The sequence below is a fragment of the Syngnathus typhle genome, linkage group LG2 (assembly GCF_033458585.1).
Source record: "Syngnathus typhle isolate RoL2023-S1 ecotype Sweden linkage group LG2, RoL_Styp_1.0, whole genome shotgun sequence".
Taxonomy (NCBI): Eukaryota; Metazoa; Chordata; class Actinopteri; order Syngnathiformes; family Syngnathidae; genus Syngnathus; species Syngnathus typhle.
In genome coordinates, this window is record NC_083739.1 from 15,380,820 (window position 1) to 15,402,035 (window position 21,216).

The 21,216-nt window shown below is 42.6% G+C and overlaps 1 protein-coding gene across 3 annotated transcripts; it reads left to right on the forward strand.

The window, feature by feature from the left end:
- Window positions 1-3,017: 3,017 nt before the first annotated feature.
- Window positions 3,018-20,898, forward strand: nfatc2a (nuclear factor of activated T cells 2a). 3 transcript variants are annotated; one of them, XM_061271386.1, is made up of 10 exons: window positions 3,018-3,501; window positions 5,580-6,498; window positions 6,573-6,741; window positions 9,173-9,375; window positions 9,655-9,827; window positions 10,704-10,844; window positions 12,326-12,381; window positions 12,472-12,604; window positions 12,816-13,466; window positions 19,203-20,898. In XM_061271386.1, exons 1-10 carry the CDS (start codon window positions 3,444-3,446, stop codon window positions 19,256-19,258), a joined length of 2,559 nt encoding a protein of 852 aa, XP_061127370.1. In that variant the 5' UTR covers window positions 3,018-3,443; the 3' UTR covers window positions 19,259-20,898. The 3 variants fall into 3 exon arrangements, with proteins under 3 accessions (XP_061127370.1, XP_061127368.1, XP_061127369.1); XM_061271384.1 differs by lacking the exon at window positions 3,018-3,501 and adding an exon at window positions 4,651-4,973; XM_061271385.1 differs by lacking the exon at window positions 3,018-3,501 and adding an exon at window positions 4,652-4,973 and having other exon boundaries at window positions 12,816-13,460.
- The last annotated feature ends 318 nt before the right edge of the window (window positions 20,899-21,216 follow it).

Consider the following 21,216-nt stretch of genomic DNA (forward strand, 5'->3'; position numbering starts at 1 on the left):
TTAAGCCACTGTGCTGAATACCAAATTGGCTATATTCGAGTAGGTTGTTGGTCTTTATGTGCGACTGTGGTCACCGGGGCAATGATGTGTCGTTCTCTTGATTACAGTCAAGTGTAGCATACACATGAGGGTCCTCATGATTAGTTACTGGTTAAGAGGCTTGGATAATTTTTGTATTGTTACTGGTATGAACTTGCCAGTACCATATCGTTAGCAGGACAGGCTAAAAAAAAAAAAAAAAAGAATACAGTGAACTTTACATTTTTAGTGTGCTCCTTTTTTATCATTCTGTAATCAGAAACAGCTTTATTGCCCAAGTTTGTGCATGCAAAACAGGGAATTTGACTTTGGTTGATTTGGTTCACTGGGAGTGTAATCTTTAATTAGTTTGTCCCATGTTGTTTTGACAACCAAATACCTTTTTACTTTCTTACCAAGATAACGTGTCAAAGTTATGAAATAGTCGCAGATGGAGGTGGAAACCTGGAGCTATTCTCTTAAAAAGGGGGGGTTATTGTGCTCCAAAGAAGGAAAATCCACAAGCAAGCTTGCCACTTTTCCACTGGAAGCACAGACACTTGAATTCTTTTGGCCGACATGTGAAGATCGATCAGAATCTAGTTACATAAGCAGGCGGGTTCCATCACGATGTATGGAGTTTCCATGTTGATGGAACATCTGACCTCACACACTTTGGAAAGAAAAAAAAAAAAGAGGAGGAAAATGTTCTCAGAGGATCTCAAGTTGGGGCAGGAAGGAAATAGGATTCCTTCTTGTACCAGGACATGCCAGCGCAACAAGCTTGGGATTGCCTTTTTGACATGTCATGACCACTGAACAAAGACTATCAACACAACTTGAAGCTCAGTGTCCATCTTAAGGGATTTAGGGTACGTTAACAGGACAACTAAATCCAAACGGGAAGTCTTGCCTTTCAGTTTTGAAAAGTTTCATGTGCAGAGAACAATGTCAAGCCTGTAGTTGGCGATGTCACTTCAAAAATTAAAACACTACACATATAGGTTCTCCCAAATCTCAGATCATAATTTTACTATCATCCATTAATGTGTACACCCCGCTTCAGAAGTGTTAAAACCGTAAGGCCGATTCTGATGTTTTCGCGTTGGACAGAAAACATTTGGTTTGAATGAAAAATTGAATGTGCAAAAGGAGATCAGCATTCATCTATTATTTTCTGGTATTTACATTTGGATCTGATGCGCAATTGAACCCATCTGTTTTTCATACAAGCAAAAGTATTTGAATAGCTGACTGTTGGCTCCTCATATTGATTCTGCAAAAAATAAATTGCACTGAAGGTCTACGCTCAGTTTCAGATTTGACTTTTACCTGAATAGATGACATATAAGCTTGCTTGATTTGTAACCAACATTAAAATCTTACGAATTGTAAAGATGAAAGAAATTCAAAAACATGTAAGCGTCCTGAAAATACAATAAATTGCGAGTATATTAAGTTACAGATAGTGAAGAGAATCTGGGAGCTACAAGGAGAGAGCTTTACATCAATTGATAGAGACATCGGCAAGTAAAAGTCATAATTATACATTTAGCAAAAGTACAGATGCTAACATGAAAAGAATGCAAAAGTCTCCATAGCAAGAAGGAGGACTGGAGTGAAATTTGCCCAAACTATTAAACGTTAGCTTTTTTTAGCCGAATTCCAATGTCTAGATTGAATACTCCTTTGTTCAACCGTTTTTGGAAAAATCACTATTTTGTTAATATTAGAAAACTAATTTTTACAACAAATACATAGTACCCATTTATCATGCGCATGGCATGTAAGATGTGGACCAAATGACCCAAATGGAAGCAAGGTTTCCTTTTTCCGCTTGTACTTCCTGCGAAATAATTCCATAAGACATGATTTCCGTATCCTATTCTCACTGATTGGATTTAAGATCCGAGTTCCACATGTTTACACTATAGGAAAAGTCAAAGAGGGCAATGCAGTAACCCAGACAAGTCGACCTCAGTTTGAGTGAGTTTTACAGTGATGGAAAGTGGCACACGAGTTTGGAAAAAACGGGTTCTTTGAGACAGGGTTTAAGAAGAAGAAGAAGAAAAAAAACAAAAACGGAAGTGCAAAGTCGGGCGTCTGGACACCAGCAGTTTTCCTCTCTTAAGCGTGTGCCGTATTCATTTAGTCATGCATGCATAGTGGGAGTTGTATAACAGTGGCCTAGTAAATGTGGTGGACAAGTTCATGTTGGTTGTTTTGTCAAGAAAGTTCATTTCTGAAGGACAAGTCCGTTTTTGATTTAAAACAACCATTTTGAGGAAGTTTGTGTTGACGTGATTCATTTTTGTTTTTTCAGTGACAGTCAGGTCAGTGTCAGTGACCTGACGAGGACTAGATGGGACCTAACTCAGAGTTGTTGATGGATTTGATTCAGGTCTGGCTGTCACATAATATAACATACTGGAGATCAAACTAGGAACTAACTCTTCCCGAATAGGGTTGATACAGGGGGAAATATGACCAATAAATATAATGACCAAACTGAGTAAAAACTGCATGAATAGGATTGATTTAGGACTAGAAACGGGTCTGCTTGGCACATATTTGAACAACATGCAAATTAGTCTCTATCTCTTCCTGAATCGTTTTCTGGAATAGTTAACACTGACTAGAATAGTTTTTTGGAATAGTTAATACTGACTAGACCTGACTAGCAATGCCTGAATGAGACCAACTGTAAGTGACATAAATTCAAATGCGAGTAGCATATTTGGATAAGGCTGGTGAGTTCAACGAGCCCACGGGGCTTTAATGCTACTGCAGGACTCTGTCATGTATGTTTGCTTAAAAGAAAGTGGTGAAAATAACTCTTCAGCCAAAAACAGTACCATTCCATGATGAGTATCATGTAATCATAGAGCAAAACCGGAGCATCCGTCTTTTGTTGCTCACTGGTCGTGCCTCTGCGGAGACTTCAGGGGTGCTACAATGAGTTTCTTGTGCGCTACTGTCTGAGAGAAAGCCACAGAAATGCTTTGGCCCGGGAACGGGCGACGTCATGGATTCCTGAGTGTGGGTCTTTGCAGGAAAAGCCCTGAGTCTCCCAACATGGAGCAGCTCCAGGTTTCCATGGCAAGGGCGCCTAAACAGGAGGAAACACTGAGGGAATCCCGTTATTTTGCAGCATTGCACCATTATAAACACTCAGAGCGGGGCAGGGAAGCCGCTCTCGCTACTCCAAAGAACCACTGGCCAGCCGAACCTCCGCCGTTGCTCCTTTCACCAAACTCGGACGAGACTTTTTACAACTTGGACTTTTGTTTGCGTTTTTTGCCATGCTTTTCAACAACTGAGAAGCTAAAACTTTGCCATGCTTGTTAGACCTGAGTGACTTTAATTTGACTTTTCCCCAACATTTTTTGTTCTTTTCTTGTTGTTTTTTTCTTTTTTGCCTCCTGATGTTTAGAGGGACTTGGAGGCTGGCCCAGTACCACACCATGAGATCCATGGATCAAGGTACTGCTCAAGTGTTGTGATTCTATGGTAATCCAAATATTTTGATTATTTATTACATGTTGCTAAATCGATGCGAGTCTGTAATGTTTTGTCTTACAGTTGACTACTGACACCATCTCCCTAGCCCTTTACATATGTTTCCATGTTTTGGGACAGAGCCAACAATTTAGAAAAATTGTCACATTGGAGAGGTTTAAATTTAATGTTCTTATTTTCAAAGTAAATGTTGACAGTGATTATTTTATTAAAATCGTATCACTTTTTTTAACTGTCAAACAAAACATTGTTTTGTATTAATATTTTAGTGGATTTGTTTCGGTGTTGGATATCCAGCACATGATGATAGTTTGAAGGCAGTATTCTTGGTCCTGGTCCATTTGGCAAGGCACCAAGAGGGTCCGTTTGACTAGGATGAGGTGATTATCCCATATGCTGTTTCATTTTTAATTGAAGAAATGACAGTCCTGTACATTGTGTTGCAAGGTGTCAGTGCAGCGTGTCAGACACCAGGGTGCAGCAGCACAATGCAAAGCTTGTTCCAACATGAAAAAGTAGCCGGGTTTATCACCTTGTAAAATAAAACATTATTTTCCCCCGATTCAAATCTTTTACCAATAGCTTTTTGTTTATATGAGCATTGTTTCATTTATTGGTGCTTGTAATCCAACCAGAAACAGTTTTTAATTATTTCAACCAAGTTTTTGGCCAGAATGTTAAAAAAATTTTTTAGTTCTAATTATTATTCTAATCATAATACATACAACAATTGGCAAAAATAATTTAAAGATTGTTGATAAATGAAATGAATATACATACTGCTGTGTATTATTTACATATATAATTGTATTATATTGACTTATATATATATAATCCTAATTACTTTTCTTGTATTTGCTCTATTTAGTTGTAACGTTTTTTTTGTTTTTCTTGTTCCAATGTAGTTTAAACTACCAATCCATCATTGCGTGACGTCAGATTATATTTGCTCATGTTTAAAAAAAAAAAAAAGACCTAAAACAAATGTTGTCGTTGTGGGTATAAATGACTACCCAATGGCGAATGCTGAAATCTATGACTTTATGGCAAGCCTTGGCGGAGGTTCCACTCTACCAGAGAGGCGGGGGAGGGCGGGCGTTGTGCATATGATGTGACAATCGTTCCGCCGTCACACGCAAACAAGCAAGACAGGAAACATGCGCACTCTTGCTCCCTGGTGAGAGTGTTGTTTTATTTTTTATTTTTGGACTCCTGACTGAGTGCGCGCTCTACTTGATTGCGCCTCCCCCCTCCCCCCGCCCTTTTCGTCCCGAACCTGGAGTAGACGTTGGTTAGACAGATGAGCTCCTTGTACGACCAGAACCGCGTAGAGGAGGAGCTGAGCCGGGTCAACTGCTCCGACGAGGATCTGGACTTTGCGTACTTGTTTGAATATGAAGCACCTTGCAGCAGCGAGGCTGAGGGAGGACGTCAAGGTTTGTGAACAGATTTTGGCGCCAATACAAGCGTGCCCCCCGCCATCCACTCTTGCATTTAGGGTCCCATGGGTGTGTGTCATGTTTTCCTTAATACCCGTGGTTTTTTTCTTGACACTTTGTAAGAGGTGTTTCAAACTTAATGGGCACGCAAACCGGGAGAGTGGGTGCAAAAACTTACTGAAAATACCACCTAATCATATGGCCAGATAATGGCTTGGTCACCAATTAATCAATGGATTTGTCACTAGTCGGTTAAAGCGCACTAATGGATTGGCACAACTAGAAAGGCAATGGAATTCTTACTAATTAATTGCAGGGCACGTATAGTCAGACAACAGACTGGTTTCCAGACTGAGGATTTGTTTCGCCATTCAATCAAAGCATTCATATAAACAAACAATGCATTTTTCACCAGCCATTCACATGGTACATTGAGAATAATAATCAATTACCTGGCGAAAATACTCTAGTCAGACAATGGATGGGGATGATTGCCAGTCAGGCAAAGAATGAGCATCCTGTAAAAGTGCTATAGATACTTGCATCATGATTGTAATTCTGTATTGATAATTCAAATTGTGGTCTTTTTTCTTTCCTGCGCAGATCAACCAAATCTTGCGTCCCACAAAGTCCTCAGTCCTGACTCCGATCAACCCTTCCCGCTGGAGGAAGTCTCCCCATATGCTCTCAAGCCCTATAGTCGCTCTTATATTGAACACCAGACAGAGGTTCTGACGGGATATGACGCCCAGGAAGCACGGAACTACCCGGACAATACCCGGCCCTCAGGCCTGGCCTTGAGTCCGCGCATTGAAATCACGCCATCCCGGGAGCACTACAGCCACTCTCACGACTCCCTGCAGAACCTCCACCCGAGCGTCAATAGCCCCCGACCCACCTTGACCGTACCCGGCCATGATAACCTCTCCTACCGCGAGCCCCAGTGCCTGAGCCCTGCCAGCAGCAACTCGTCCACCAGCTGGCACTCGGAGAGCTACTCCCCCTGGGCGTCCCCCTGCGTGTCCCCTGGTAGCGGCCAAAACCCTGGAGACCTGTGCCCCCGGTTCCAGAACATCCAAACTGGATCCCCGCGCACTTCCCCGGGCACATCTCCGAGCACCGGCCTAACTGAGGACGGTTACTTGGGAACTTGCTCACCTTCCCCGCGCTCTGGCTCCCGTTCCACCTCTCCTCAGGGCAAACGCACCTACGACATGTACAGGAATCCTGCTCTGGTGCCCGGCATCCGTTCCCGCAGCCCATCCCCGCTAGGCAGCCATGTGGATCACAACATGGGGGCCCACTATCCAAACAGTGCCTTGCCAGAAGCCATGAATGGTTTTAGCTTGCCCAGCAAACTCATCAAGACCTCCAACCAGGTCTACACTCTGTACCCGGAGCATCACGGCGAGGGGAACTACCTGGTCTCCTGTGACCAGGACTCAAAAAACAAACCTGCTCCAGAACCGTTCTTTGTCATCCCTCCAATTTGGTCGAAGCCGCTGGTCTCCAGCATCTGCAGGTTAATTTGGAGAGAACACGTCACACAATAAGTGTCACTGTAATGTTCTAATCTGTGCCCTTTGTGTCCCATAGTATCCCATTGGCATCTCTTCCCCCTTTGGAATGGCCCATGCTCAGCCGCACGGACCACTATGAGCTCCATATCGAGGTGCAGCCAAAGCCGCACCACAGAGCTCACTACGAGACGGAGGGAAGTAGAGGCGCCGTCAAGGCCCACACAGGAGGACACCCCGTGGTGCAGGTACTGCCGCAAATGCCAATTTATCTTTACGGCAACTCCACAACAAGCCGCGAAGATTAATTGAATCGCAATCACAGGGATCACATGCCAGACCACCCATGTAGTTAGTGAAATCCTCATTATGGAAATAACCTACCTAAATGCTCTAGGCATGTTTTTATAGCATTTACGGCACGTCGTTTTTGAAAACTTTTTAAACACACTTTTAGTATGCACTTTTTCTGTAGGCCTAAAAGCAGAATTACAGAAGATAAGGTTCAAGAATTCGAACAAAACATGGCTGTGCTCAAATACAGAATTTTCGGTAGATTCTTCTTTCAACTTTACGCCGTCTCAAATGATATAAATGTGCCACCATCTAGTGGCCAACAGTGAAATTACACCATGAGATAAACACAAGTTAGACCTGAACATTTGTAACTTGAATGTAAAACCCGCATTGGTGTGGGGTCTAAGCTGGTTTCACAAAATCGCAGACCTAGTGGCCAATCAAAATTCCAAGTTCGCAATTGTGGATACCGTGTGAAATCCATCACTTAATCCATCGCTGGTTTCAGGTGACTTTGTCATTATGAGCATTCCAATTGCATTTCCTGCCTGTTTACGCTCTTATTCCAGGCAATGGTACAAGTTCAGTCTCACAATTTTATCACGATGTTCCCCGAAACGTTTTCTTTAGCGTGGACGAGCAACACGCATACAAATATTCTTTTTTTGGATATCCGCCACGCGGCTTGCATGCATTTCAACCACACACGCAACCTGACTTCCTCTGCCACTGCTTTCGAGTCTCATCTCTTGATAAGTGAAGAAACATTGATGGCGGCTATTACAGCTTCAACTCCACTTTTGAGCTCACATTAAAGCTTTGACTTGTGAAAGTCAAATTTTTTTTGTGGATTTACATTGTTTTTCATTGATAAAAACTCGGTCGATTGTGCGCTTGTGTGATTGATTGGTGATTATCGTGCAAAAGTGATTTCTGCCACAAATGGCAAAAGAGGAAAAAATAACTATAATAGTTATTCATTTGATAATCAATTATTTGTTGATTAATCAATTAATTGTCTCACCTCTTCTTTAGACCCTATTTCTTGGTTTGTTTAAATCAGCCTGCTTGAAAGGCCAGACACATCACGAGTCTGAGGCAGAGATGAAAATATTTACCTAGTTGTTTGATTTCATATTGATGTGCTGGCATCCAGTCTAGACACTCGACTATTTGCAGACAAGCAACTAACTTTTAAAAACACTATTTGGTACATTCCTTGTCTGCAATCAGTAGTTGTTGATTACTCTGAACTAGTTTGGACGGAGGAGCACTGGGCTGCACGTCCGCCTCACAGTTCAGAGTTTGCGGATTTGATTCCACCTCCAGCCCTCCCTGTGTGGAGTTTGCATGTTCTCCCCGTGCCTGCGTGGGTTTTCTCCGGGTACTCTGGTTTCCTCTCACATTCCAAAACCTTGCATGGTAAGGCCAATTGGGCATTCTAAATTGCTGATTGTTCATTTATGTGTGCCATACGATTGGCTGGCAACCGATTCAGGGTGTCCCCACCTACTGCCCGATGATCCAAAGAAGAACATTGTCACACCAGCTCTAAGGAATTGAGCTGTCACAATTGCTGTGATGACAATGTGGTGGTGTGGATTTTGCATGTTCTACCTGTGCTTGCATGAGCTCCAGCTTCTTCCCCATTCCAAAGATTTGCATGCTACGTTCGTTCGAGACTTGAAATCATCCAAAGGTTCGAATAGGAGTGTGAATTATTGTGCCCTGTGATTGGCTGGTTAGCAGGAAACAAGTACTAGCGACGCCCATCTTTGTTGTTTCAATCGGCTGAATTTTTGGGCCTTTGGCGGAGTGCTCCGTGAGTCCCATTCGCTTGTTCACAGTGGAGATTGTTTATGTTGTTCTTGCATCTTTTCCACACTGCCCAAAGGCCTCAGGTGGGTTCCGCCTGGTTGGGCACGGCTGCTCTCCTCCTCGTTGTCACTCCTTCCCCATGTCACCCTTGCACCCTTCCCGCCATGTGACCAGATCCCCCCCCCCCCCTTTACTTTTCCTACTCTGTGTTCAGTCATGACTCACTGCTCCTGCACGTCGCCGTGACAACCGACCGACCGCTCATGTTTGCGCTCGGTTTCTCCTCTGTCCACTCCCTGCGGTTGCCATAGTTACTGGCCGTCGTCAAAGATGTTGCAAAGATGTAAAATGTCACTCCCAGGAGTAAAAAAGTGTCTCATGTCATTCAAGCAAACACATTTTGGACTGCAATGCGCTCTCTGTTGGCTGCTCATCAGATTTTTTTGTTTTGTAAGCCACTTTCACAAGAATAAAATAATGGCAGACACACAACTGGTTTAACGTGTGGTGTACAGTCGTTTTCATGTTGTTCCTCATTGCGCAATCCAACATTCTTTTCTGCAGTTGCGCGGCTACAAAGGCAAAGAGGCGCTCGGCCTGCAAATCTTCATTGGCACGGCGGACGAGCGCATTCTCAAGCCGCACGCCTTCTACCAAGTGCACCGCATCACCGGCAAGACGGTGACGACTAACAGCTTAGAGAAGATTATCAATGGAACCAAAGTCCTGGAGATGCCCCTGGAACCAAAGAACAACATGAGAGCAATGTGAGAATATAATAAATAAATAAATCCACTTTCATGAAGAACGTAAGAAATCAGAAAACTATTACAAATCAAAAGATTTAGACAAGCTTAAGTTAAAAAAAAATGCCTGTAGACCATTACTCGATAATTAAAATATAAGCCGATCAATTTGATTATCCATTTGTTGTCAATGAATCAATATCTTTTGACACCTCTCTAACGAATGGCGTGCATCCAATTCTGGCCGACAGCTACTTCTAACATTTAGCCAACACTGTGTTTATTCATTCCGTCTCACAGAATCGACTGTGCTGGTATCCTGAAGCTGCGGAATGCCGACATCGAGCTGAGGAAGGGCGAGACGGACGTCGGGCGAAAGAACACGCGTGTCCGCCTGGTGTTCCGCGTGCACATACCTCAGCCCGGAGGACAGAGCGTCTCTCTACAAGTGGCCTCGCACCCCATCGAGTGTTGTAAGCAAAATAGAAAACACTCTTTGCTTTCTTTCTCTGCTGTATATTTTTTGATCCTCCAACATTCAAATGAGTTTGTAGCAATCAAAGATGTCTTTATGCTCGCGTGGCAGCGTGAGTTACTCCGTGTTTGCTCGACTGTGTGAGTGCAGCTTGGCTACATCCAAGTTTGTTTACACAGTCTTATTAAAGAGACGGTGTAATCAAAACTCAAACAAGAGCTTCATTTTTCATTCAGCTTTGCTAGGAACACAACTTTCCTGTCAGAGAAAATTGTGACAGCAAAAATTCAGCTTTATGAAGCATCATTTCCGGTCTGTCAAATCCCGTCTCTGCCTGTCTGCACGCAAGACATCCGTCAGGCGGGTGTCACGGTAGTAGTCGTGCACGAGGGTTCAAAGGTTACGCGGTTGTTTGTTGCCACCGCACTTTGCCGCTGTTGTTTCAGTTGCATGATGATGAAGTGCAGGAAGAGGAAGCTGCATGTTCCACTGGAATAGTATTCTGTTTTTTTTCATTTAAAGCAACTTCATTGTATGATGTGATGTCTAATGATAAGGAAAAGCGCGTTTCAATTGTTGCCATAGCTGCCTTCAATAGTGCACCGGCGGTCTTTGGTTCATGACGGAGTTCCTTTTAGATGGTGGCGATGTAGCCCGAATGAGTTTGTACACGAATTAGTGACTGTCATGACTTATATAGTTGTCAAAAAGTAAGTTACAGTAATTATTTGGTTGAAAAAAATGCCCAAAGCCAGAATTATAAGACCGCCCAACAATGTCTTCTTTCGTGGCTGTGCAATCGGCATCAGGTTCAAATATTAATTTCCCCAAAAGCTGGGAAACGGGTTTCATAACACGAGTGCCTGCCTTGCAGCTCAGCGCTCGGCACATGAACTTCCCATCGTGGAGAAACAGGACTTGGACAGCTGCTCCGTTCAGGGAGGCCAGCAGATGATCCTGAGCGGGCAGAACTTCAGCTCCGATTCCAAAGTCGTTTTTATGGAGAAGACGCAGGGTGAGTGGCATCATTTCACATCCTCTCGTGATTTTCCGCATTCGCCCGCTAGTTCTGCAATAACCGCAACACGAAAGTGACTGCTGACTCAGAAGGTCACTCTCAAGCTGACATTTTCATCGTACAATGAAATGTATCTCTGCGACGCTTCACTTTCTCTTGGACTTCTTCGCTGGCTTTGCTGCATTGTCGTCACAATTAATTGTTCTTTTATTGATACATTAAAAAAATAGTATGTTGGTTGGACATATGGCTAGATTACACACAAAAAATACCAAATTTTGGAGAGGGTACCACCGTAATCAACGGGGTTTCCCTGCTGCCATGTTACGCCATGCGGCAATAAACGAACAGTGAGGCTGACATGGAAGAAGAAATCCTTCAAAAAGGGATTACCGGTGTTTTGGAGAATTTTGTGCGGGCACAACTGCGGAATCCCTTTGAATGGGAGACAGCTGCGTTGGTCTGGAGCTCTGCCGGCTTGAGCAATACTGGGCCCAACCCCCGTTTTTGAATTTCCACTTCCTCTCATAATTATGTCCAGAGGGGCGAGCAAAGCAAATGTCGGGGTCTCCCTTAGAGTGGAGTTGCAACACAGTGCAAACAAACACAAGTGCCAAGAAAGCCGTCATAGAGTAGTGGAGTTGACGGTAGGCCGTTGGCAACATATTTGGAATCCATTTTCCCCCATCTGACTCATTTAAGCCGTGTGCTTTTAATTAGCAAGCTGACAAAAGGCTTTCCCAGCTACAGGAACATTCTGAATCATTCTAGGAGCTTGCGTATTGATATTGTTCCAGATAGTGTAGTCCAGCAACTGGAAAAAGTCCAGTAATTGATCACGTGTCTGGATTTTCGCCCAGCTGAGCTCATTGGTGGAGAAGTTCCTTGTGGGGCCGGTTATTATGCAAATGAGCCCCTCCTATGTAGCAGTGTAGAACGTCTTGCGTGTAAACACATTTTCAGAAAAATTCAAACAAAAGATTTACTTCTTTGTTGACACACCAGAAGACCAAACTATTTGACTATTATCTTGTTTGTAAAACATTGAGAAATAATTTTAAAAATTGTTTCCATCACTGCACAAACCATGACCCTTGGTGTGGCTTGTTTGAATTGGGTAGCAACTATGCTTGTAAAAAAAGAAAAATGCAAATAACATTACTACAAGTGTAAAATTCGACCACACAGTAATTTTGGGAATTGTGAATACTGGAGGAAATTGTGTTTATTATTTTTTACTGAAGTTTTACCCATCTTGAAGTGAATGGATCTAATATGTATAATGTCGAAATTACGTCATCCTCCATGAATCAAGAAGTAGACTTCCAAGTCAAACAATTAGATACTATGAATGTGACATTCCATTTATGTGTCCACTTTGGTTCAGAATTCAATTAAAATGTTGTTTTCTCCGATTAGGTCAAATGCAATCTTCACCGTATGTTGACTAGTAACCGACTGCTGATTTCACCTTTCAGATGGGATGCAAATTTGGGAAATGGAAGCGACTGTGGACAAAGATAAGAGCCAGCCGGTACGTATATGACACGGCACGATTGAATCTGTGTTACAAGTCCGTGCACATGAAGAGCGGAGTCTTTTAAATGTTCCTGTTGTCTTGAAGAGCATGCTGTTTGTGGAAGTGCCTTCCTACCGCGACTTGTCCGTCTGCCATCCTGTCAAAGTGACCTTCTGCGTGCTCAACGGGAAGAGGAAACGTAGTCAGCCCCAGCATTTCAGCTACACGCCACTGCCGTGTAAGATCATCACATGACAAGCAATTTGCCAGCGACTGTAAAGTCTAATCATGCTGTGTTCACACTTGCTAAATTGATATTGGGCCTTAGCAATTCAGGTAAAAAGATGGCCAGCTTTTGAAGCAAAGCATGCAAAGGAGATGCAGTGAACTCTTGAGATTGCATCGCAGCTGACATTTTCTCACTGGAGTGCCTATTTGTTTTTATTCAGCTCCATCCATCAAGTCTGAACCCCTAGACGAGTACGACTCAGATCACATGAGCTTTGCCGTGCCCCCCATCGTGGGCGTACATCATTCCTACTACCACCCTCCACACGGCGTCCTCCACCCCGAACACGGCCTGGTTTCCAGCATGGCCTCGTGCCAGCGCCTGGGCTCCAACCTCCAGGGCCAGGAATCCCGCTTCCCGAACCAGAGCCCGGCCATCGTCTTCTCTCGTGCAGGGAAAAGCCTGAACAGCAACCCGTGCACCTATCAGCAGACTGGGCCCGTGCTCCCCGACCCCCACCGCTCCGTCCTGGTCCACGTGGGCCCCCAGGCGCCACCTGCCGAACCGATGGGCGGAGGCCAGCACCCATCCATCATCCAGTTCTCCCCCACCAACCACCTCCTGCTTCGGGCTGGAGACCAAGTGCATCCTGACAACCAGCCCGCCATTTATTGCGAAGGCTACTCCCCGCAAGGGAACGACCCGTCGCCACCCCCTCAGCAATACCCGACCGTGATCCAGCAGCAGACGTACGCCCACAAAGGGCAGCAGAAACCCAGAGTGCCTCCTGAGGGCACACCAGCCGACAGAGCCAGGAGGGTGATGGTGAAGGAGGAGAACCTGGACCAGGCCTACCTAGATGACGGTGAGTGTAAGTTCATATTTTTACTTACTCTGAATGAGTGCCGTAGCTTTTATCAGCCGAGACACAGATGGCGATCTTAGCCTCCTCTCAAACAATTGAAGGATATTTACAATACCATCCTCATCTCCTTGCTGTGATCAAACAGCTCATTCTTCTCAAGCGAGGTGTGATGACACGCCACTCGGGGTGGAAATAACATCGATGGCGACTCGTATGTTTTTGCTTCAGCCTGTCCACCCCGCGATACCCCCCGACAGAATTAATGTCAGGCCTCATCCAGCAGACTTCCTTATTTTGGAGCAAAAGGTTCTCTAAACTTTGTTGGAGATTCCCCTCTTGTAGTCAGGTGACATGTTTGCATGGGTTTATCGAGCAAACCTTTTTTAAGTGAGGCGAATCAAAGTGTCGACACGTTGATACTGTTATGATGTGAAAACAACTTCCATGACAACCATTGTCAAGGAGTGGAGCCGCCTGGCCGGGGGAGAGCCGGGGAAAGCCTCTTTGTTTGTTGTCGTTGGCCGGGGCTTCTCCTTGGCCCTGTATCCCCCTCACGCCCCCACCAGATCCTGCAGGGGAACCCACCAGAGGATTGACTTTTTCCCGACCGCACGATTCTGCCAATCTGGCTCCAGGAATTCCTTTTTGCAGCTGCTCCGCTCCAGAAATCCAACACGATGTGTGCGAGATAGAACCAGAGGGTGGAGGGGCATTTTTTCGGGGAAAAGGAAAGGGTTGTTTGTGTTGTGTGGTTTCAATGGAAAAAAAATTCCAGCAGCACTGGAATTTGTGTTTTTTGGATGGAGCTCACCAGGTTCCTCTCCACAGTAAACAGAAACAGGCTTGTGACTTGTTAAATGAACACTTGGGAGAACAGTGATACTGTTGGGCTCCTGTCTTCTCGAGTTGGTGACAGCCAAGCGTGCCTGAGTGTTTGTTCAGCTTGTCCTTTTACATATTTCCTGGTGTTACTGTCATAGCACTATGGTTGTGCTAGTGAAGAACCCTAACAAGCAGCAGCCTTCAGAAAGAGCAGGCATTAAAATGTGCAATTTTTGCATACCAAAATGTTTGATCTAGAGTGTGTCCCTAGAGACATCACTACTATGGCTTATCATATTGTCTGTACAGGTATTTATGGGCCGTGATTAATCCTCACCCACATATTAACTATACTGATAAAAAGCTAACGAAAGCCTCTTGGATTTAACTGGCAGCGCAAACATTGCACATTCTTTCATTGTTTCTCTTCAGTCAAGCGGTAGCCAATCAACTTTCTGCCTTGGTACCCAATTGTCTGCCAATTCAATGGTGCTCAATCAGGAAAATAATACTTGATGATCTTTTACTTCATAAATACATATACTGTTTTAATGGTTTAATTGAATAGAATCTAAAGAATTCAGCGGTTGGGGCATCTGGTTAATTCATTGCACAGCTTTCTGGTGTGTGAGAGTTGGCCACAGGGGGGCAGTATAATAGTTATGCAGACGAAGAAGAGTTTTACTACTACTGTTAATGACTCAGCAAGCTGCAGTAATATTTTTGGTCATTCGCTGGGAGCATTTTTGTATTGTCTGTCTAAAATGTGTTTATTAATTTTTCCAATATCTCATCTATAATATATTTTCTAATTAATTAATACTCACCACTTAATTTACCCGATAACAGGGGAGTGCCAGCACTTTTCTCCCCACTTAAAACATTAAGCCCTACCCCTAGTTCGACATATAACCCGACACATATATACAACTGCACTCGCACTTTGCGGAATAGCAGGAACACAACTTTAGTTGTATGCACCATGGAAACATTACGGGGCATTCCCCACATTTGCAAGCTTGCCGACAACATGTTGTCATTTTTTGGAGTCGTGGGAGGCCACATCCTGATATACTGTAAGTTTACTTTGCGTGGTGATAACTGTCATTTGTCTGATGTATCTCAGTGTTAAATGAAAGTCAGGTTTTTCCTCTTCTGTGCAATACGCAAACCTTGTATGTCTCGCCCCCTGCTCCCCTGTAGAGCGCTTCTGTTTGCAACCCCCACACGTTTCCATGTTGCGTGGTCATGTTCAAACTTGACAAAGGGTCGTCTACATTCTCAAGCGAGTTACTTCAGAAAAAGTAAGCAGGAAAGGTGGCACGGCCTCTGCCATTGTGGTGAGTGGCTGTGGAAAGAAATGGTCAGAGGCAGTGGAGCAGGTGAAACGGCCGGTGAAGATTGGGTCTGTGGAGGGAGATAAAGCACACAGTGACAGCTTGGACACACATTCGTCTTAGCACACACAATGGCCTTGTCACACGTGTATGGCCTGTTTTAGAGGATTTGTACGTACCATACTTTCTGGACTATAAGGTGCACCTAAAAACCTAGTATTTTCTCAAAAGCCGACAGTGCGCCTTGTAGTCCGCCTTATATATGGACCAAATTCCTAAAAATAAACTGGCCCGAAGCATTGTGTCATAAAATCAATCATAAGTGGCCCGCTGAAGACTATGAATCGTAAATCAAAAAGACTATGGATCATTATTTTGTGATTATAAAGTAATTTGTTGCATCTGAAGTTGATATGAAAAAGGTAAAATGGAGAATGACTTGATTTGGATTCAAAATCTGACATGATGCATTAATGGTGCACTTTATAGTCCGGTGCGCCTTACATAAGGACAAAGTTTTAAAATGGGCCATTCATTCCTTCTTGTCCACTGCGCCTTATAGTCCGGAAAATACGGTACCTCTGCCAATAACTTCAAACAAGAGGTCATGGTTTGTGCTACCTTAAGATGTACATACATACGCTCTCATTTTTCTGTTTGTGGCCCTCAGTGGAAAAAAAAAATGGACATCATTGTTTTTATCCGTCTTTTCAGTTACTTGAACGTGTTCTAAGGTGTCGTGCACGCATGACTATGCACAAACACATCAATGTCAGCTCCCAGCAGGTCACCTGTGTGTCGTCCCCCCCCCCCCCACCCCGGCGCCGCTCTCGGGAGCCAGACACTCTCCTATTGACGTGAGCAGCGGCCAGAGTGCCAAGCCTTCATTAGATCCAGTTAAAGCACTCTGTGTTACGGCTTCTTTAAACGTGTTTCACGCTCCAGGGTGGCAGATTGAAGATTTGCGGCTACGAGCAGGGAGATGAAAGCGGCCCAAAGGCATTAACTGGCCAAGCAAATTCCAGCACAGACTTAAAATAAACATGGCGGCTGATGTGGTGACGACAGCAGAGAATCCAGTTTAGCTACTCACATGCTCACCCTAAAAGAAATATGGTTAGAATGTGCTTAGGTGGCCCTTTAGAGGGCAAGAAACCAACTTTTGATTAGTCTGCAAGTTTAACATTAAATAAAGTACTTTCATTTATTCACTTGGAATTGTTGACGATACAAACTTTTCTTTGCATTTTAAACAAATATATGTCCAGGGCTGTATTTACCGTGACGACAGGGAGTAGTCGTAAGTTTGGAAGTAGATTGCACGAGTAATTGTGGGCTGGATCGCTCTGGCTGCGTGCTTCTACAGCAGTTCACTCTTCCGTCTTGGCGCTTGAAAGTGACATTGAATTTTCTGGATTAAATACTAGAATGGCTTGATTGAGTCATTCATTTTCCATAGTATGTTCCCCTTGCGGTTTTGACTTTTTAAAACAAATGCTATTTATATAGTGAGCTGTTATGTAGGTGTTTGTTTGTATTTTTAGTTACACCCTTTGACTCACCATTATGTTGCTGACGGCTTTAAATAGAGCACAGCAGTCAATGAAGTTACTTTGTTGAGAATAACAGTTAAGTTGTAGTGGCACTTCCTTCTCAGTCAGACATCTCCACTTGTTTATTAGAAATGTTGACTCACTCTGTTTGTATTGAGAAATTTTGGTGACCAGATATCCTCTTTTATCTAGATATGTCTGCTTTTTTTCTAATCTTGCTCTTCTGTTTTTGTGCAATAGGAAACTAATTTCACTTAATTTCTCCGACGTGCATTATTAATTAATTACAAACATATCTTAGTTGACGATAGAAAGCACACTTAACCTGTGTCACTTTGCTGCTTATAAATGAGTCATGTCTTGTGCAAGTATAGTGTTGTTATTATGTCCGTTTTGTGACATTATGGTTTGGTTTTGTACTGCAAAATGTTTCCGGTGTAAATTCAGCGATTTCAGATCAAATGAGTGGAGCTGTGCGTTCCCATGGTTACAAAAGGCGCAGACACAACAAGCTACGTAATGGCCTGAATACCAAGCAAGGAGCTTTTTTGGCCCACTTTGAATCACTCGCATTAGTCATCGGACCTAATGAGTCGCTAGTGACATAGTGGAAGCATTGGCGGGTTATAATGTCGCTAAGCGCCAATGTACACACACGCACACATACACACACACACGTGCTTGACCGGTGATTACATTAGCTGTTTATTTTGACAGCCAATTTGGTTGGTGGTCTCCTGAATTTCCGACTCAACATGACATGCTGTAGTTTGCTGTAGCATTAAGGTAACAATGATCCATTTTTGTTTGAAAACTCCCCAACTTTTAAGGCAAGACAAATTTATTTAAACATATATGTATTTCTTACACAAGGTAACTCTGAGTGTTTCATAAAAACATAAGCACGGCACCTAAAAGCAAAGACAATGGTCAACACGCTTCTGCGCATCTTTTGTATTATGGCATTTGTTGTGTTTTTTGGGCAGACACTAATATGTATAAATCGGTGTATATCCATGACGTCAAACTCGCATGAGCAAATAACTTTAAATTTGTGTTGGATTTGCATTTCCAATCTGAACATATACTTTACTGTACACTGCTTTGACACATATCTCAATTGTGTCTCTTGAGAAGAAAAAAATGGGTCAATTCTGAATTGTGTAACTTCAACCACGCAGGGTGATTCCAACTTTAAACCACACGTTTTCTCCACGTTGCGTGTTTGATATTGGACGTCTGACTATCGTGCAAAGTTACTCTTTACCGCTGAGTGCCCTGCAATATAGTGATGATCTCTGTTTGCTGCTCGTCATTGTGTTCAAGCCAGCTGACAGCAAGTTGAACTTCCTCATTTCTTCGGGCCTACAGGAAAGAAGAACACAAACACTTTTTTGGACAGTACAAGTGCGTATATGTACTTTCTTAGTCCTGATTGCAACGCTGTCAAAACTCCTCTGCCTGCTCCTGCCGTCCTTTATGCCTCTATTTTTAGAACCTTGGTGCAAACAAAGTTTCCATTTCAACGCCCTGGCTTGTGAGTTTATGTCATCAGCAGGAAGTGATTATATAGCACGATTCAATAGAAGCACACCCTCTGACTTTCAATTCATGCGGCCAATTCGAACGATTCGTGTCGTATATAAGAAATCTTTGTGTGGCTTTTTCTTGAAATCTTTGTTTATTTATAGCAGCATTTGACATCTAGAAATTGTTTCACGCAGGACGTTTATTATAAGGCCATAGATAAAATGCTTTTTAAAGAATGTTTAACTTTGGACTGGTTGCAGTGTTGCATATTTCATATATCCACTCCAAAACTATAAATGAATTGTTAAAATAAGAGCGCACTATTTGCTTGTTTGCCTCAAGATCAAACGCCTCCTGTGACTGGAACCTAATTGAAACTAAAACAACAGCACACTCTTCTGTTTGCTGCTGAGTAGTGCAGTCCATTTTTGGAAGCTAGTTTCCAGGAGTCTTGGTTAATCAACATGATTGACTTAATTGTTTCCTTTTTTGCTCTGCAGTGAACGAGATCATTTGCAAGGACTTGACTGGTGTTCAAACACAAGCGCAATCCTAGAGGACAGCTCTGATGCTCTTCGTTGTCAACATCTGGCTTTTGTTCACTAACACCACCACATGAATGCCCCTATGCAGGTAGCACAAAACAGCAGTTAACTGTGTGTAATTTTTGGTAAGTAAATAAACTACGATTGTTTACTAGTGAATGAATAAATGAAGAATATCCAAACTTAACCGGTCGATCATCTCAAAAGTGCACTTTGTAATTAAGAGTATACTGATGTCTTTGCCAAATGAGTGCACTGTTTCTGATAACCGGATGATATATATATCATCAATATATATATATATGAGGGCTGCACAATATAACAACATCACGATATTTGCCCGTGCAATACGCATATCGCAAAGACATGCAATATGTTTGTTTGCATTTGTCTGAATTGCACCAGTGTGATGCAAACTTAAATGTACATTGCCATCCAATTGTTGAACATTATCTATGCTAATTTTGTATTAATTACCTAATCATACATTCAAATTACTTACTTTGCCCAATGAAGTTTTTTTATTCTGTTGTTAGATAATAAAAATGTTATTTCTTATGGTACATGTTTAATATCGCAATAATATCAATATTGCATGTTTTCCCATTATTGTGCAGCCCTAATATATATGCGTGTGTGCAAAGTAGGTATACAGGTATAAAAATAAAATTGGAAAATGGGAAATAGTATGTCACCTGTGTGCTACTACTGTATACCTACCTCTGCTACCCACTTAATATGTACAGTATTCCATTTGTGTCATGTGTGTATATATATTCACATGAAGTGTCTTCACAGGGCCTGCAATGCTGCATTTATGAATGTAGTTTGTGTTCTAATTCAAAATTCAAAATTGGGTGACAATCAGCACTTTGACACAATTGAAGTGACCTTTTAGAATTACAAGTGCATTTGTTTGATTTGTAGTTCTCTGAACCTTTTCCTGTGTGTATATATAGAATAGCAGATTTTTATATATATAATAGTATACATAATCCAAGCCAAAGTCTTGCCTATGCACAAAACTCTTGCAGCCCATTGCAAACAAAGTACTTTACTTGCTTTATTAACGTACCCACTCGTAAGGATATATCGCTACCCTTAAATACTTTGCGTGATTGGAAAAGAAATTTGTAGTCCGAGAACAGCTTAATCGGATCGTTATATCGCTTACGTGTTGATAAATTGAAGGCTTTTGTATGAAAAGCAGAAATGCACAGCAAGATAAAATCTGAGGAAGATGTTTTTTTTTTTTTTTTTATTACACAGAATATTCTATTTTGTAATATTGCATTTGAATGATCTTTGTCATTGAGCCAGTCCAGCACAATTGCAGTTCCCTTATCTTGAATGTAATCTCCTCTTTTTTATGTGTAAATAGAAACCTCCAAGTGCGATTTTATGCTGAGGTATGTGTAGCTTGTTATATTGTCCCGCGTCTTTTGTGTGTGCATCTCATGCAGCATATCATTTTTTTTTTTTTTACAAGGAAAAACTGAAGGGAATGCGGCCTCATTTATATCTGAAATTGTGTGTTTTTGTTCACTTGTTAAATTTCAGTGAGGATTTCCTGATGTCTTATTTACTGATGAGTTTAAGTCTTGCTATTTTTGTATTCTTCAAAGTAGCAATAAACTGTATCCTTACACGATCCCTAATGTTTCATCCATATTCCTTCCGGAATTGGGAAATGTAATGATAAATGGAATTAATCTACAATAATCTAATGGAACACTGCAGACTACAGAGTCTCCAGACTGTTACAGGAAATGAGGTGATGAATATAAAATGTGTTATCTCTAAAATATATGTGTAGCGGCGAACGTCAGCTGTCTGAGCGCGTGCATGTTACTCACCTGCGTGAATCGAGGAAAACAGAGCATGTGCACGCTACTCGCCTGCATGTAATTTAGGATGCCAGGAGGAAAATGGAATGAGCAAAGATATCACCGTAGCACAGAAAAAATAC

Coding starts and splice junctions, on each gene's coding strand:
- nfatc2a (XM_061271384.1), top strand. CDS start 4,838: ATGAGCTCCTTGTACGACCAGAACCGCGTAGAGGAGGAGCTGAGCCGG. Junction 12,382..12,471: donor ACAAAGATAAGAGCCAGCCG/GTACGTATATGA, acceptor GTTGTCTTGAAG/AGCATGCTGTTTGTGGAAGT. Junction 12,605..12,815: donor CAGCTACACGCCACTGCCGT/GTAAGATCATCA, acceptor GTTTTTATTCAG/CTCCATCCATCAAGTCTGAA.